This window comes from Pinus tabuliformis, chromosome 5_2, assembly GCF_031772625.1.
Source record: "Pinus tabuliformis cultivar Carrire ecotype Pingquan chromosome 5_2, CPIR1, whole genome shotgun sequence".
In the NCBI taxonomy this organism is placed as follows: domain Eukaryota; kingdom Viridiplantae; phylum Streptophyta; class Pinopsida; order Pinales; family Pinaceae; genus Pinus; species Pinus tabuliformis.
In genome coordinates, this window is record NC_142306.1 from 616,940,169 (window position 1) to 616,959,532 (window position 19,364).

Sequence of the window (19,364 nt, forward strand, 5' to 3'; positions counted from 1 at the left end):
CAGCATCAAGGTGACTCAGTTTGTCTTGCCTAGATTCTTACACAAAAATTACTATGTTTCTCCTTGTATAGTAAGATCCCTGTTGCCAGAACAAAGTAGAAAAAAGAAAATAGAACTAACTAGGGTGGAATCTTTCACCATAGAAATTAGTAGAAAAGAAGGGGTCTTAAAACCCTCAGAGCTCCAGCTCAAGAAAACAGATGATTTGATCCACAATTGATAATGTCTCATTTGATCACAACTCTTCTCTATTTATAGATTTTTCTATGGGCTCCAAATTAAGAGGGGTTGTGGGTGCAACCTCGAATTTCGGGTTTTTTTGCCCCAATTGACCCTGTTGTCGCCCAAAATGTACAGGCTAGATGCGACATCGCTCAGGACAGGGGTTGTCACTCTGATCCCCGCCCTCTCCATTCTAGTTGTTTCCCTACAGCAAGCTATGGGGGTAGTCCCTATGAAATGTGAAGATGAGAGATTTGTTGCCAACTAACAAATCCAGGAGACACAATTGAATGGCCTAGCAACTTGGTTGAATTAGTAAGTTAAATGATTTGATTAGATTATAGTGGAAGACCAGTGCCTTAAATGGAGTCAATTACTTGCTTAAGACAAATTATTTACCAAGTCACCGGATGAACAGTTGTTGCTTGAGAATGCTTCACTATCCTAAATGAGATGCAAATCCTACAATCTAGGTGAGATGCAAATTCTTGGTTTATTTTAGTTAGATGCCTACTCTAAATGTATCCTTCCTCTTAACTATTTTGAAGCTAGTCTCTAGAGTAGGTTGTGAGAGAGAAGCCAAGGGGAAGCAAGCAAAGGCTTGGTTAACAATACCTCCCCTAGGGTTCTAACCACTCGATGCCTCCGGCGCTACAGAGACTATGACTTTGACGAGTGCAAGGTCGCCGTGTTAACCACTAAAGAGTTTTTGGACTCCTCAAACTAGATGAGTAAGGTAGGCTTATATCTCTATCAACCAAGTTTAAGCTTGGAAGTAAATTAATTAATGCAAGATACTAATCCTAGTACGTGCAAGAGATTGATGAGTGCTCTTAAGGTGAGATCACTTGATTACTTAAGTATTCATTTACAATGATATTCAATTATGAATAATGAAATACTTGAACAATAGACAATCTCAATCCACAAGTGTGACAAGTAATATCAATAGACAATTGCTTAAAAGACAAGATCAATGCTACTTTGATACAATTAGCAACTTCAAAATTATAGTCAATGAATAACCAATATGCCAAGATACACAATTAAATTCTCTTATCACACTTATGATTAAACTTGATTATGAGATCCACAAGAGATATCCAATTCACCAATGAGCAACGTATCTACTTATCCAACAATGATAATAGCAATGAGATCACAATGTCACTTAGAGCAATTAGCCAAACTTATTAAACAATTTATAAACTTGATTAGAGCACTTGTGTGTGAGGATGCAAGAGTGCAAATAGATGCCAATAACCAAATTTCAAGTCCAAAATCACTTCAACCATAAATGATTATGAATTACAAGAGCCTATTAGCCAATTTTAGAGACTTATATGTGTTTTATTATCACTGCAACCTTGTATTCAGAGATCTGCAATTTTATATCAGCGATCAAAAGACAATGTACAACGCCCAAAATAAGTCGAAAAATTAATGCATTCAACTTTCCTATGATTACCAATGACTATGAGATTGCTTACAATCTATAGATTAGACTTGTTATGTTCAGATCAGACCTCAAAATAATGCATATCAGACTTGAAACAACTCAAAAAATCAGTGATTCAATCCTCAATAAACCCACAAGGTGCCAAATTATTAATGCCACAATAGATCTAATGATTAGCTAATTAGGATAAGTGATTGTTTGATTATCTTCAGTCAATTTTGATGATTGTATTAAGTTTATATGACTGCATAAAATGGACTTAGCAAAACAGAGAGAAAGAATGAGAGGGAAAGAAGCAAACCGAGAGGCCAAGAGGCCTAGTTGAGGGCTAGTTTGACCTCCAATGCGCTTGGCCACCTGGAAACACCAAATTAGCTCAAATATTTGCTGCAAAAACACAATGTTAGTCCACTAAAGTAATGCAAAACTAGAGATGACTGAATACAAGGCTAGGACAAGGGTTAGAAGGCTGAAAACCCCAAGACTAGGGCTAGGAAAGCACAATGAAAGGTTGGAAAGGCTGAACAAGGGCAGAAATGAAGGGAATGAAGGCAAGGAAGGCCACATCAAAGGCAAGTACGCCTTCTAGGGTTAACATCAAGCCCAATAGGGCTGATGTAGGGCAAGAGGAAGCCCTAAATGGGCTGACGGCAAAGGGAAAAGCCTTTTAGGGCTGCGGCTAAGGGAGAAAGAGAGGGCGAGAGGGAGGAAGGCCTCTAAGAGGCCATGACAAGGGCCAAAGAGGAGGGTTGAGGCCCTTTGAGGGCTGGACAGCTCCTCTAAAGGGGGGTCGAGGCCTTAAAAAGGCCTCTAAGGGTTGTGGCTAGCCCTAAAAGGGTTGCGGCTAGGCTAAAGGCTAGGCCAAGGGCCTAAAAATCCCTTTGAGACTCACGGCTACGGTTAGAAGGGCTGGACGGCTAGGCCTTAGAGCCTAAATAATTTTCAAACCTTACAAACAAAAATTTCTCCGTAGATTTGTGGCAAAATTGTTGGATGTTGGGCCTTGAGGATGAATGGAGGCAAGATTTTGCCTTCCTAGGCCTAGATCAGCCTCAAAACCCCAGCAAAAATCTTCTTGAGCAACTTGAAGCTCACCTACACAAATGAATCAAAAAATGCCAAACCTCAAATATATATATACAAAAATCCAAAAATAATAAAACCCCAATTGTTGCAAAACAAATAGGTTAGAAATGATTTACAAATAATTTACAAATATACAATATTTACAAAATTTATATTTTTTGGATAAAATAACTTTTTGGATAAATAACAATGGATAAGCATATTTTTGAAAAATAAATATGCAAAATCAAATACCATATAGAAATCTCAAAGCCCAAACATAGTCAGTCTTTCCCCACAGTCTGTGAACTTGGAGCCCAAGGGCTAGTGTACCTGTAAAATCTTTATTATATTCTCAAGAAAAAATCTAAATCATATAGTGAATCAGATCACCTAAGATAAAATATATCAATAAAATGTTCTTATCACCAACAAATGAAATAACAATAATTTATCAATATTTAGCTCAAAATAGGATCACACATAGCTAACACATACTACATAGTACAGATCAGTGGAAGAAAAACACCATGAACTGAACCCCAAAGTCTTTCTATTATGATACAAAATGTTCCCAGCAGAGCGACAGCTCAATACCAGTGTTACAAAATTTTTACATCATCCAAAGATATCTAATGGAAGCAAAATGACTTCTATTTATAGAGAAATCCCTCCAAGTAGAAAATAACGGCTAGTTGGCTTGATCCCCGTCAAAATAAACTCAACCATTGAAAATAATTTGATCATCTTTTATTCTCCACCGTTGAATTTTTAATTTTGAGGAAAATTCAAAATTTTCTTTAAACCCACTTTTAATTAGTCCAAAAATTAATATTTTGGCTTAATTTCCTCAAAAACTTGATTTTGACTTAACCACCAAGGTCCAAGAGCTCAAATTTTCTTAAAATATCCATTTTTCCCTTGGTGGGGGACCTCCAAAAATTGACTTCTCTTTGACCCACGAATTTTTTGTTATTTGTCACTCGGAGAGAAATAGATTTCTCTATAATTATTTGTTTGACTCAAATTAATTAATTTTTTAGCTTTGGATTTTTATTTAATTTTGCTAGAAAAAATTATTAATTGACACTAGAGGGGATTAATAATTTTTCCACCCTTGAATATTTCAGACATGGTTTCTAAATATGAAGGACCATGCACTAAAATATTTTTTACATCAAGATACTACAATTCATTCAACCCTCAAAAGGGGAATACACCTTTACACATAGACCCTTATGACATTACCCAATTCTACCACACAATATGATCTAGTATAGACCAAGTGGTTTGTAGTAAAATAATTTAGCCAAATGTGCTTAAATTATTCCCAAACACACTGTACAAAGACTCGATATAACACTAGGACTCACCTAAAACCTTGTCAAAAGATTCCACCCTAACTTTGGGGTTTAACCTGGAAAATAAACTATGTCGATTATCCGTATTTAAAAACACACATAATTCGGGGAGGTTAAAAGACTTCCTAAGATTAAATCCATTGCCAAAGTCAGAGGCTTACCCAGGTGTTGTTACATAAATAAATGATCATACTAGCATCATTTACAATATAACTTGCAAAAATTGGGTTTACAATGACAAAGTTGTGTTGGCCAATGACTTTGAACTCTGAAAAAAATTCTTCATGTCTTTGCATTCTGCTTCCTTGGACTGTTGACAAAATGTGGTCAACAGACCCAACTTTTGCCCAATGTCGCCCCAACATAGGAAAAATTGGGTTTTACCCCTTTATCAAGACTATAGCCTAAGGGTCGAATAGGCTATTTCATCCTTCATTAATTCATAAATTTGGCGACAACATTACCCTGCAACAACCTCTAAAGGTCAAAATCTGATTGAGGGTTTTAAAAAGTGGATGGAAGAGCCATTTGTTGCTACTCATAGAGCTTTACCCTTAGTAATTTCTTGAGGTCTGTGGATCACTAGGAATGTCATAGCCCATGTTTTTCCAAGACCTTTCTTTCTCTCCCCTGGAACTATCTCACAAAATTAGATACATCTATAAGGAAATCAAACAAACAACTAGCCAGAAAGCACCAAGACAGATAGGTGAGGTAATGATAAATTCAAAAGCATGGGAGTCCCTTGATGGTGCAAAGCCAAGGTAATCCCAGTCCTTGTGGCGCTGGTAGAGTTCTGTTCCTGAATGGTGGGACTAGATATAAAATAATAGGACTAAAGTAGCAGCAATAATTGGGCTGAGCTCAATGCTCATAAATCTCTGCTGAAACTGGCCCTAGATATGAATGTTGACAGGCCGCAAGCATTCGAAGACTCAAAAATGGTGATTGAGTGGGTCAATGGCACTTATAGGTTGCAAAATCTTCCCTTCAGTCCACTCTTGGATTAGATCAAATAAGCTGCTGCTCAGTTTCATGAAATAAGCTTCCAACATGTATTCAAAGAACACAATACAGAGGCTGATGAGCTGTCAAAGAGTGGTGCCAGGGAGCAGATTGAGAAAGAGAGAAAGGAGGACGGGGATATAAGCCTTTCTCCCTCTGATGCTGATCACTTCCTTTGCATATGGACTGTACATTTTGCTTGATAGACTGATGAGAGGATTTATCTTCTTGAGCTGATAGTTTTTTGTATTGTTATTATGGATAAGATCCTTTTCGATGTCAGTCTTGAGACACCTAGTTTTTCTAGACTATATATATGAGATTATAGGAAATGACAGGAGGGAAATCCTTCTTTACTAGACTTTCTATCAGACTTTAATTTGAATTAGTGCTTCAAGTACATTTTGAAAGTAACTTTTTTTTACTTGAATATAAAGACACAATTTTTCCCTTGGAAAATGAAAACATAATACCTAATAAGCCTGCATAGTACAACAGCAACAAACTTACTTGCATTTAACAAGTTGATAATAAAGGAAATGATAGCACAACAAACATGGTGTCGATGCAAATGCATACCTGTATATTCCCATGTATGGAAGCTATCATCTGTATTTCATTAAAAAAATCACAATTATACCTCTAATAAAATGAACATGGCAAATATGTCTCAGCATTAGGTATGTTATTCTCCTTCATGTTCCCAGATTACACACTTCAACAAATATTACAAGTATAATCCCAATTTGATTGCATGTAAAAGTGTCTCCAACAATGCATACTAAAATGCGATCCTTACAGTATGGCAAATTTTATCAAAATAAACAAAAGTTGAGATGCATAATTTTATATATGATTCCTTGCACATAATGAAGAGAGTCCACAATATGTACCTGCAAATAAAGTTGGTAAAGAGTTTCTTGATCGGCATGTTTGAATGAAGAGAAAATCCTTAGGAAGTCCTGCAATAACAAATATACTTGTTACTACTAATTGCAGAATTCATAGTACTGGATGTCTCCACTTAGACACACCAAAAGGTGGTACAACTGAGAAAGCATCAATAACAAAACAACTAGGACATTTTGATCCGTAGAGAGAGAAAGCAAGAATGAACAAGATCTTCACGGCAATATTTAACTATTATAGAGATTAGTTTCAAATAAAATGCTGAAAGCTCTAGGAAGGAACAGAGACATAGCTAAACTTTCTTTGAAGAATCTTATTATGATGTTGCAATGCATTTATAAAAATGTTCTTTATTTTACTCAGGTCAATTTGCTTAACCAACTTTGAGAGGTCTTAGGGAGAGTCTCCCCTCCCATTCTATCACTAAGATTACACAATGTATCAGATTAAAAAGCTTATACATTTGCATTCAATTATTAAAGTCTCTTATGCCTAGGCGGATCCAAGCTTTTATTCCTCAAAGCCAGTGGAAATTTTTTCTGTATACAGCTTCTTAACTGATCATGGCCATTATTCTTTGTCATAGCAGACCCTCCTTAGTAATTGATGTTTGATTCTTCTTACAAGATTAACTCCCATGGAAACTTGCTTCAACAGAACTGCATAGCCATCTATCTTGTGATCATTTAGTTATTTGGGTGGGGTTTAGTCCCACCTATAGCTAAGAACAATCCATGGACCATCCCCTTGTCATTTCTACCTCCCTCATGGCCCTCACGCAACCACCTCCAATGTCCAGAAAGAAAGGGCAAATTTTTAACCTAAGTTGCACGAAACACAGAAATGTCTGTAAGTTGCACGAAACGCAGAAATGTCTGTAAGTTGCACGAAACGCTGAAATGTCTGTAAGTTGCCGAAATGGGTACAGCTGGAAATGTGACCCCCAAAAAAAGGAAACGTCGGGCGAAACGTCGTGTATATATATATATATAAAAGTTAATAATGCATCTTGCAAGAAAAAAAAAAGAATGAGACACATAAATGACATTTTAGAAGGAAAACTCAGTCTATGTTAACTCACGTAGATGATTACATGATTCAAAATCCAAAATTATTCTTTATAAATGAGGTTGTACATCCAAGATTCGAAAATACCTTCAAAAAAGGACTGTTTATCAAAATTACGATGGCCAAAAAATAAATATCGTTACTGAAGGTACAAGCTACTGACCTCCTTGGGACAAGCAAGCAAGAGTGAATGTAAAGCCAACGAAAAAGATTTTCTAAGGCTCAAAACTCTTGAGCTCTGACTCTGTTGAGCATCTCTATCCATGTTATAGTATTGACTGAGCCTCCACTGTTTACAAGAGGATATGCATTGTCTGCAGACAGATATTAATGTCAGAAGCAGTGAGTAAATAATATTAAAGAATGAGGCAAGAAAAAATGATTAAATTTAAAACATTCCATTGAAGAGACAAAAGCAGCAAAAGATAAATGAACCAGCAATAAGAATAAATGAAAAAATAATATTAAAAATGAGGCAAGAAAAATTGATTGAATTTAAAACATTTCATTCAACAGGTAAAAGCAGCAAAAGATAATTCAACAATCAATCAGACAAAATGAGTAAGGAATATTTTAAAAATGAGGCAATAAAAATTTGATTAAATTTAAAGCATTTCATTTATCGAGTGTAAGGAATAAAGAACCAACGATGAGCTAGTTATCTGAATTTAAAAGAAGTGATGGGAATCATTTCCAGATTTAAGTGATTGGAGACTTCCACAGTTATTCATATTGTTGTTGAAGATTTCCGGAATAGAACTGTGTGGTTTTTGTGATCAGTCCAACGTTTCGGATGGTATCTCCATCCATCATTTCCAGATTGTTTGATACAAGGAATAAGAATCAAGATTTAAAGCATTTCATCAAAAATGTCAAGCAACACACAAGTACAAATTACAAAGGGTAAATCTCTATCGAAATATAGATTCAATTGAGACGTACACCCTAAGTCAAATAATCTGTATCGGAGATAATAAGCTCTAGAATGCTTTGAAGTACACTACCAGTATATATCCATGAGAAAAAAGGCAATTCTAATTCCTAGCACAAACTTGAGCTGCCAATCCTGCTCTAACTACGGTAGTTTCAAAATGAAAAGAAAAGCAACTTCGTTGAATGTGCTTTCACATCAAAAGGGAGTCTGAAATCTGGGATAAACAGAAAAGTGCATAGTAGTAGGAATTTTGGCAGGTAGCAATAGGATGGAGGGTCCATGACCTCTCGACTCAAGGGGGAGGGGGCAGTTCTTAGTCCCACCATCATATAAAAGGACTATAGTGAGAACAAACACTCTTCAGCGGCTGCATCAAGAGCAGCAATGGAAGACCCATAGCTCGTCGTTAAGCAGCCCAGCACTTGCTTAGAAAAAGTAGTGGATAACCCACAACTGGAGAAAACCTACCCAGAGGTTGGTGGGTATTTTACAGACAACAATGTCATCTGATTTCTTGGGATTTGGTCATCCAAATTGGCACTAATAAGGTGATGGGTGAACACCAAGTGGAAGGTACAAGGATCCATAGCCATGAAAATGTGTGCTGCCAAAATGTTTTTATCTCTATTTTCTCAAGCACAGAAGGCAGAGAACGGTTTTTGGTGATCGGGCTATATTTCTTCAATTCATCCAAGTTATACGTGAGGCACTAGACAGAACACATTGACCCGGCAAAAGAAGTTTTGTAAGGGAATTGTATGTATTAAACTATACTTGCTCCCACTGGAGTTTTAAATTGTGCAGATACTCAAGCTAATCAGGAAAACTCTCGGAATTTTTTATCAAACCTCAGAGGTCACAAGAGCTATGGGGTATCCCTCCTATGCATGTATATATGTCATTATAAATATTTCAAACTCCCTTCCCCAAGTCAATATTTTTGGACTATTGTGAAAACAAGTGGATTCAAACAACAGACTGCAAACATGTTTCACTCTGTTGCAAATCCTTTCCTGAACACAGACACCTTACGAGGAATGGCCCAGTAAACTTGAAACCCAGTTAAGAGAACGGTCCAAATCCTTGAGGATTTGAAGAGGTTCAGACTTCAGAGTAAAATCGAAAAGGGAAAAGAGAAGGAAGAAAAAAAAATAGGGGACTGTAGAAACCATTACTAATGACTTTGAACTTTTAATCCAATTACGAGAATCAAGCAAACAGCAAAAAGGTAGCTCAAAGTCATTAGTAACGGTTTCTACAGACCCCTATATTTTCTCCCATCTCTTTTCCCTTCTCAATTTACTCTGAACCTCATCAAAACCTCAAGGATTTGGATTGTTCTCTTGACTAGGTTTCATGTTTTGCGGGCCATTCCTCATCAGGTGTCTGTGTTTATGAAAGGATGTGCAGCAGAGTGAAACATGTTTGCAGTCTATTGTTTGAATCCACTTGTTTTCACAATAGTCCAAAAATATTGAGTTGGGGAGGGGGTTTGAAATATTTAAAATGACACATATACAGGCATAGGAGGTATAACCCATAGTTCTTGACACTTGTGACTTCTGAGGTTTGATAAAAAATCCCAAGAGTTTTCCTGATTACCTTGAGTATCTGCAAAGTTCAAAACTCCAGTAGGAGAAAGTAGAGTTTAATACATACAAGTCCCTTTACAAAATCTTCTTTTGTTGGGTCAATGAGTTTTGTCTAGTGTCTCTTGTATAACTTGGATGAGTTGAAGAAATATAGCCCGATCACAAAAAGTCGTTCTCTACCTTCTATGCTTGAGAAAATAGAGATAAAAACATTTTGGCAGCACACATTTTCTGGGTTATGGATCCTTGTACCTTCCACTTGGTGTTTACCCATTACCACGGTGCCAATTCAGATGGCCAAATCCCAAGAAATTAGATGACATTGTTGTCTGTAAAACACACACAAACGTTTGTGTAGGTTATCTCCAATTGTGGGTTCTCCACCACTTTTTCTAAGTGCTGAGGTGCTTAACTACACGCTCTGGGTCTTCCACTGTTGTCCTTGATGCAGCTGCCCAGGAGTGTTTGTTCCCGCTATAGCCCCTTTATATGATGGTGGGACTAAGGAATGCCCCCTCCCCCTTTGAGTCAAGAGTTCATGGACCCTCCATCCTATCACTACCCACCAAAACCCCTACTACGGTGCATTTTGTTTCTCCCAGATTGCAGACTCTGTTTTGATGTGAAAGCACGTTCAATGAAGTTGCTTTTCTTTTCATTTTGAGGAGACTATTGTAGTTAGAGCAGGATTGGCAGCTCAAGTTTAAGCTAGAATTGCTTTTTTTCTCAGGAATATATACTGGTAATCTACTTCAAAGCATTCTAGAACTTATTATCTCCAACGCAGATTATTTGACTTAGCTTGTACGAGTCAATTGAATCTATATTTGGATAGCAATTTAACCTTTGTAACTTGTGTGTTGCTTGACATTTTTGATGAAATGCTTTAATCTTTATTCTTATTCTTTGTATCAAACAATCTGGAAATGGTTCATTATCACATCCTTTAAATTCAGATAACTAGCTCATCGTCGGCTCTTTAAATTTATGTTTTCTTACACTTGCTAAATGAAATGCAAGTGGTTTCATAACTAATTATTTGTATAGGAATAAACCAAACATTCAACCCTTGTATCATTCCACCATTCTATTTGCATCTATAGCAGTCATATCTTCCGCGGTAATTTGAGTGATAATTTGATGTGTAACTTGACTATTTTCATTGGTAAATTGGTAATTTCGACTGGTAAACTAAATTGATTCATTCCACTGGAAAATTAGCAAATTAGACTGGTAAATTAGTGATTCGGCATCCAATTTTGAAGTTCATGAGTAACATCGGGTGAATGTTGCGAAATCCGGCAAATGTCAAATGAACCCAAACGAACCTGAACAAACGTGAACCATTTTTTTGAAGTTCACCAAATTTCAAACCTCAAGATTCCAGTTCGATGAACCCTGTAACATCACGAAGAACACGCCACCAACAGCCCCCCCTCCCCGCCCCAACTCCTACCACAAAGTTGACGCAGGGAACAAGCCTCTGGACAAAATATGGGGACTGAGTACTTTGGTGTATGTCTCTGCCCCTAGATCTAGAATCTCTTAGAGCTACATTGTATGTTGGTATTGTGGTGTCGGACCTGGGGACTGGGCAAGAACAAATAAAAAGTCCCGAAGGAGGACACCCTAATGGGGGAGGAGTGGTTGGGATGAGGTCAGTCCTCACAGATTTGATAGTTGGAGGAGTCTGAATCTCTAGTCATCATTTCCGAACCTAAGTAGTCTAAACAACAAGAAAGAAGGAAGTGATTCTCCTAGTCGAGTTAAGATGGGGAGGGCTGAGAAGGGCTTGCAATCTAAAACCAAGCACCTTCCAGAGCAAGACACCTCTAATCTGGTGTTCTGAAAAAAATGTAGAGAGGGACCCATCTAAATCCCATTATAAGCTATAGAACCTTCCTCAGACCTTTTAATAAATGGGGCATCTCCGTTATCCTCCAACTCTGTCAAGGCCGGAAGATCCTTTCAGTGCAAGGAAGACGATGATCTGTTTCAACTTGGAGCTGACGTGAAGCCACTCGGAAGAGATGGAGCAAAGAGGAATCATGAGTGAAAAAATGGAAGGAGACCAAGGAAATAAGTGGAGAGCTAAAGGAGGAGATTGAGGAGACTAAGGTATCCACGGGAGAATATTTTATGTCTCTGTTCTCAGATGATAATGGGGGTGGAGGACAGGAGGATAATGAACTAGAAGTTGATTTGGTTCTCCTGGCAAAAAAATACGAACAGTCTTATCTGTACATTTTCACAGAAGATCAGCTTATTTATCTCCAAAAGGGAATGACTTGAGGAAAAGGAAAACAATAGGTAAACAAATCAGCTCCCAACCACCAGAAGGCTCTTAGGATTAAATTGAGCAGACTAAACAGCAAAAAGGAAAACAACACAAACGACAACCAAAATAAACAATGCTAAGCTTCAAGAGGAGGGGGAACTGTTCAAGGAAACTCTTGTCCTTAAAGGATATACTCCTCCAATATGAACTCAGTCATTCACAATGAAAGTTGTATCATGAAACATAAGGGACCTATATGTGCCTAAGAAGCGCCTAGGAAGAGAAGATGGTTGCAGCGGGAAGATATCCATTGAAGAACCAGACAAATATTTTATACGATAAACGCAACGGTGAATGAACAATGTATATCAGTATGCACAAAAGGTATGCCAGGGCTGCAGATGCATTCCAAACAAAGCAAGAGGGTTTGCAGGATGATTAGCCTTCGTTTGGGATCTAGCGAATGTAGGTATAGAAATTGGATCTAGAAGAATTTTGTATATCTTAGTTTGGACATCAAAGGACGGGTCACCAACCTCTACACTCCCAACTATCTTAAGAGAAAACTACAATGCTAGGAAAATATCAAAAAGCTGAGATAGAACAAAGAAAATCATCACTGGAATCTTGAAAGGGACTTCAACGCTACAATGCCCCTCTTGGCGAAGAAAGGGGCAGTCAGGACATTCAGTACCGCAGGAATTCAACTACAAGCTCTGATGGATGACCTGAATTCGATAGATACCCTGCTCAGGAAGAGGTTAGATGTATGGAATAACAGACATGGGGAAGGCACTGCAGCGGGAAAACTAGACCGTTTCCCGGCAAGTGATTCACTATTTAGTAGTAATATCCAACTTGAATCCTTCACCCTCAAGGTAGATGGATGAAATCACTACCAAACCAGCAATTGCAGTTCGAGAGAATGCACTGATAGCTCACCTCTCTGGAGTTTAAAAGGCATTTTGCAAGCTCGGTGGGAATCCACCCAAGTGCCCAGCAGATCCTAGATGTATACCCTACAACAGAATCTAAATTGAAATGGCCGAATAGCATAGAAATAGAATTGCAACTTAATTCTGAAGCCATAAATAGTTTTAAATTTAAATGAACTGATTCGATGGAAACAGAATTGCAACTAAAAATATATTCTGAAGCCATTGGTAATTTCATCTTTATCTTCTTCGTTTTCATATTGTAGGTCGAATCAAGAGGCTTCAGATAAGATTACATTTGTAAAGGGCTGCAGCAACAGAAGAAGCTGCAAACATTATTAAATTATGATGCAGAATTCTTACCACAGATGCCCTGCCAGAAGATTCCCCGCTCCACACCGAACCATTAAAAGCTTTAGCGGAGGAGATGAACAAAGAAACAAGAAATAAATAAGCCGGTCTCACGCTGCTTTCTCTGCTTCCAATAAATTAATATATTCAATGTGCCGTTGTAAAACGTGGGAATTCTTTTTTGATGTCAAATTAATATGGATAGTGTTTTTTTTAAATATAAACTGTGTTTAAATGATGATAATCAGAGATAAGTTTCTACTTGCTATTTTGGTTTTCCAGGCGATTCATTTATTGTTATTGGTGGGGTATAATTAAACAAATTTTCACTTTTCCTAAAAGCTTCTTATTTAGGGTTGTTAATATGTTTCTTTTAAGTGCGAGGAAAACAAACTTCTATCAAACTAGAATACCCCGAAGCGCGGGAAAGGAACGCCGAATAGTTCCATTATTTAAAAATTGGGGAATTTGTTTGAAAAAAAAAAAAAATCAAAAAGTATTTAGCGAGGGTAAATGTGAATGGACATAAAATGGAAGGATGTTCTTCATTAAGCTAACTCCAATCAGTGTTTCTAATGGAGAAACACATGCAAGTTTAGAAACACATGCAAGTAATCTGGGACCTGCACTCCTAACAATCCTCATCCTACTTTTACTTCTTGAAGCTGGAGGTGCTTCAAGAATTGTTAATGTAAACTTTGTGGTATGATATTATTCAACCTTGGTGCCCTGCTTTGTAATTTTCATGAAGTCATGTTTGATATTTCCTAAGGTTTAATGCCCATCATGTCTTTATTATTAATGTGTCCAGGCTCACCATTGCAGAGTAGTAGACCCTCAGGATCTCAATCTCAAGTTGAAGAAAAACAGTTTCAACTGCATTGCTGCTTATGGTGTAAGCAAACCTGCTCACATATGTAAAACTATGACTTTGTACTGCTCCACTTATGTTATGCTAGTTTTTACATTCCAGTGTAAGTAGGTTATCAATGCAAATCTCAGGGTAAAAATTCTTGGGCTTTTTAAAGGTTTACAGCACTGATAGACTTAACCTACCACTCTGAGTTGGTTATAACCCTTGATCATAAACATATACTTTCTTGATTGTAATGTTTACTTATTAATTTGCCTAGAATAGTTGATGTTCCTTTCAGTACTGTCCAGCAAGCTTCCAGCCAATGCTGAAATAGATGTGATAGTTGTTCATCCCGGAATTGTTAGTACAAATCTGGTTTGTTCCACAACATTACAATATGAAACTTATTTCTATGTTTTCTTTCTATACCAAGTCTTGTTTCAGAAATTAAATGATTGTTTTGTGAATTTCACAGCTGGGAGTTATAGCAAGTCATTACAACAACAAATCCTTTTGGAGATTTGATGCTACAGAAGGTACTTCTTCTTTCTATATATATAGTCTAATAATTCCCATGTTTCACCAGCCTGAGAATTTGTGATATCATGGGTTTGTTTTCCATTTAACAGAAGCACGAAGTGTTTTGTTCTGTGCAACAACTGCAAACTTTCCCGAAACGATACTAATCAGATTCATAGAATTGGTAGAGAGGACAATCGAGATACCAGTACTAAGTTTTCATATTACAGACATGATTGCAAACCAGCAAAAGTTTGCAGGTGAGCAAACGACTGGATCGTTGCTCTCCGAGTGTGGGATAAAACGTTGGGACTTTTGGGTGTTTCCCCTGCCAATATTGACATTGCTAATCTCTACAATCAGTCCACTACTCTACTGGATACAAATTTTTCAAGAGAGCAGTCTATGTCTGGATAAGAGGCTTTGAAAGATATCAAACAAGGCCTACACCAAAAGAAAGAAAGTCTGGAAAAGTTTGAAAAATATGTGACAAAGATGATTATGAGTGCACCATTTCTTCAAATGTTTTCTGAGAAGGAAGCAGTTTCATAAAATGGTGGCGAGAATATAAGCAAATGCAACCAGTTGAATGGAAATTAAGCTCTCCATCGTATGAGATAATGGAAACAACATGTTGGAAGAGATGAATGTACAAACTTTGCAAATGTATTTTAATGTAGATTTTACAAATGGGAGATTTCATGTCACGGTGAGTTGAGATGAATGCATAAATTCTGTAGGTAGAAATGTATTTTTAATTAGATTTTACAAATGGGGGATGTCATGACACAACGAATTCTTATTCACAGGTACTTAATAGATAGAAGGCTCGAACAGATCTATGGTGGTGACAAATGTTTATGAAAAACATGAGGATCTTCGTATATGAAGTTAAAGCAATTTTCTTTTAGGAAATAGCTGAACACGGTTCCTTTGTGTTGTCACATGTACTACTTACAATTCAACACTATGTAACCTGTACAATCATCAATTATCCTGTTTCATTAGAAGATGAGATCTCTTACCTACTTCCCTTGCAAGGTTCGGGAAGTCATGTTCATGTTACAAATTGCAGGGTCAATTTATATGAAATTGTGAGGCTTTTGCATGTGCTATTTGGTGATGTATTGGCCCCAAACAAAATCTGACAAGAGCTCTTATTAAATTGCTAAGACTATATACAAGGACAAACAGAGAAGGAATCCCTAATATCATACACAACGAGTGCCTCTCTGGCCCAAAAACGTTCGGATTTTTCCTTTTTAATTCGAGATGGAGAATTTAATCGCTTAATCCCACGGCAACGAAAGCATTTCGACCTATGTATGAATGGCAGCGATGGCAAATTTTAAACTTGAGTTTTCATCAATTTCAGACATTCACCGTTGTCTTGAGGCTAAATGGAACAAGGTCCCTCAAATATCAGATTTTTGACATGTAAAACAGTCGTTTTGGTACTGAATGTGAAGTTTTACAGCATCAAATTTAGAAAATAAATTATTTTTTAAAATGCATTTGCATCTGATCTACCATGAACGATATATGATTTCCGCTAATTTAATCAGGTTTTGTCTCCTTCAATTGCAATTAAACAGTGGAATTTCAAAGAAAAATTATGAGACGGGTGCCTCAAATTTGATCGAGATAATAAAATCTTCCACTGGGCATCTGTTTAAAGGGAAATCCCGGGAATTAGAGACGACTTGGCCCTTTATCTGGTGTTTTCGACTATTTTGAGAAAAAAGGCATTGACCAGCGAACGAGAAGGAAGCGGATAATACTTCAGGTCATTTGAGGAAGTGAAAGCTTTAAACTATACTAAATCTATGAATCTACTTCGAGACTGTGTTTTGGACCCTGCGTTCTGCTGGTGAAATTTAGATATAGCATTTAAGTTCTGCTGATAAAATTAAGTGTTGTAACATTTATATTAGTTTTATATTTCTAGAGCCAAGAAAATAAAGAAAAAAAAAAATAAGAAGCTCGGCCCTGTAAAGGAGAGAGAAACGAACCAGACTGCTCCACTGTAGTAAACCGATGCTCACGGACTGCTCACTAAGATGAATCTAGAACTCGCCAGACAAAGAACGACAGCGGTGGCGTTTCCCGCTTCAGTTCCATTTTAGTTTCTTCGAGCTTTAAATTTTAAATTGAGAAGAAAGAAAGAAGAAAGAAATTATTTTAAGAGGCTAAAGATAGCTTATGAGATAGGTTGATTCTTCATCTGCTTGATGTATTTGGTTATTTTTATGTGAAGCTTCAAAATAAATACTCTGGGCTTCTCTTCAAACCTCTCACTAAATAGATTATCCCAAAAGCTAGCTGCCAACATATTTGCATAACTTTCTTTGTTGTCTTTGAAGGCTTTACATTTTAAAATGAAATGTTTTTCTGTTTCCACTTTAACATAAGATAAGATAATTATATTTATGTCCAACAAATATAATGACCACAAAGTAAGTCAAATGGACTGTTGAATACTGATGCATATACAAAGCGGGAGAACCAAACGGTCTCCTATAAAAGATACAATGCATGAAGTAAATCAACATCTGGCCCTAGCGAAGAAGATCCAGGAGCTAATAGGTCTGAAGATCAGACCCATCTCTCCTAACATCTGAGGCTAAATGAATAACACTGAAGAAACTCTACAAAGTTTGTTGGCCCGATGAAGAGCTGATGGCAAGTGCAAACTGTCCATTAAATCATATCCTGGGAGGGTTCACACGCTGCTGAAGAACAAAAAATGCATACTCTTTCCTCCCACACTTCCTTTAGCCTTTTCCAGCGCCTTGTTTCACAACGGAGTTGATGAGAATTAGTCCTTAACTAAGCAATAAGAATTTTGGCTCTCCAAGAGATATTGGCCTCTATGTGTGCTTTTGGTCAATGACTATGAGAGGGATTAAACACTTCAATATAGTAATTTTTCTTTCTTCCTAGCTCCTTATCCCAAGTACGTTTCCTTAACTAAGTAATAAGAATTTTGGCTCTCCAAGAGATATTGACCTCTATGTATGCTTTTGGTCGATGACTATGAGAGGGATTAAACACTTCAATATAGTAATTTTTCTTTCTTCCTAGCTCCTTATCCCAAGTACGCTTGTGGAATTTTTCCATAACAAAAGTTTTATCTCTTTGTTGTTTATGGGACACGCGTTCAAGCAAATACCCTATTTACTAAACCATTTGTTATTTTGTTACATCCAATTTTTTTTTGCTCTTGCACAATCTATCATTAAAGACAACCTTAGGTCATCTACCCTCTTCCATTTGCTCATTTTTTTTAAATACCTTATGACTCGCACCATAGCAATTGCTTCAATAGGCGCAGTCTCTATTTCACTTAACAAGACATCATAAGGGACTGCACTTTTAATCTTAAATTTGTTTGTAATCAAACGCTTCTGAATTTTCTCAATTTGTCTCCACTACATGTCAGATGTACTGCTGGCCCATAGTTCACAACCATAGAGAACCACCAGAATCACTAGAAGCCCAAAAAGAGTTTGAGTGGTTTTCCAGTCCCATAACTTTGCCTCTCTACACCTATTTTGAAAAGCATAAAATGTTTTCCAACCCCCCAAAGTTCTTTTCTTTCTACAACCATTCGAGCTTAGATTTTTGTTGAAGTCAACTATGAGGTATTTGTAATCCGCAACTTCTTCCAGAATGTTGTCTTCAAAGTAGAACTTACGTTGGTTATGTTTTCTTTTCTTAGAGAAGACCACTACTTTCATTTTGCTGATATTGACTTGCATCCCCACACTTCTACAAAAATGCTCAAAGGATAGTAAGTGCTCTTACAAACCAAGAGCCGATTTAGCAATCAAAATAAGGTCATCTGCATACAAAAGAAGCCTTATAACAAACTTGCCCAAATAGATACCATCACCCCCTTGTGAATTTAACCACTCCTCAAGCTTGTCGATATATAAACCAAAAAGGGTAGGAGACAGTGGGCAACCTTGCTTGACCCCGATATCGCTTCTAAAACTTTCAGAAATCCCTGCTGAATTTCTAATTTTGACTTTCACCTATTCATACAGCCTATGCACAGTTGCTCTCAAATGTTTAGGAACCCCAAGTTCCTCCATTATGTGCCAAAGCTTATCCCTAGAAACCGAGTCAAACACTTTTCTGAAATCAACAAAGCAGCAAAAGACTTCTTCCTTTTTCTCTCAAAATTTTTCAATGATGTACCTTAAAGTTATACAATGATCAACTGTGGAACGTTTAGGTCTAAAACCTACTTGCCCTTTAGCACGTTTATCTCTTTCTTTTGCTCAATTTCTAATTTTGTTTTCTAGCATGCTTCCAAATAGCTTTGCAAACAAAGGGTTTATCATGATGGTCCTATAATTGGAAGGATTATTGACGTCACCGCTCTTGAAAAGAGGTATTACCAGACTAGTTGTCCAATCTGTGGGGAGCCCTTATTGTACGATGTTGTTGAAGATTTTTGTAATGTGAGGTGCAAGAATCTTTGAGCCCCACTTTAGATATTCTGCTTGGAGTTCAGCTAAGTCTTTTGCTTTTCCAACACCCAACTTCTTGATACCCATCTCTACCTCTTGTACCGTGAAGAGTTCAGTATCAGTGTTGACCAAGTGGAGACGGTCAACCTTGGGAACCAGCTCATAGAGTTGTCTTGCATAGTCAAACCATTTAGAAGCTGTAATATTATTTCCAATTTGTATCTTTTTCGGTTAGAGCTCCTTCCAAAACAATTTGGGATTATTTTTTCCAAGGAAGATGAGTTCTTCCCTCCTTGAAACCATGAAATCAACATTTTTCTTGCTTAATAACT

The 19,364-nt window shown here is 37.1% G+C and overlaps 1 protein-coding gene across 2 annotated transcripts in view; it reads right to left on the minus strand.

Moving 5' to 3' along the window:
* Positions 1 to 16,781, minus strand: part of LOC149160533 (uncharacterized) — a 327,418-nt gene extending 310,637 nt beyond the window's left edge. The window contains exons 1-5 of one of the 2 annotated variants that reach the window (XM_089435021.1): positions 16,567 to 16,781; positions 13,192 to 13,241; positions 7,253 to 7,403; positions 6,006 to 6,074; positions 5,692 to 5,721 (exon numbers count right to left, since the gene is read on the minus strand). In XM_089435021.1, the coding sequence (XP_089291147.1) occupies positions 5,692 to 5,721; positions 6,006 to 6,074; positions 7,253 to 7,354 (201 nt within the window). In that variant the 5' untranslated portion in view covers positions 7,355 to 7,403; positions 13,192 to 13,241; positions 16,567 to 16,781. The remainder of the gene's footprint in view (positions 1 to 5,691; positions 5,722 to 6,005; positions 6,075 to 7,252; positions 7,404 to 13,191; positions 13,242 to 16,566) is intronic. The other variant, XM_089435020.1, reaches the window with a different exon arrangement.
* Between the last annotated feature and the right edge of the window lie 2,583 nt (positions 16,782 to 19,364).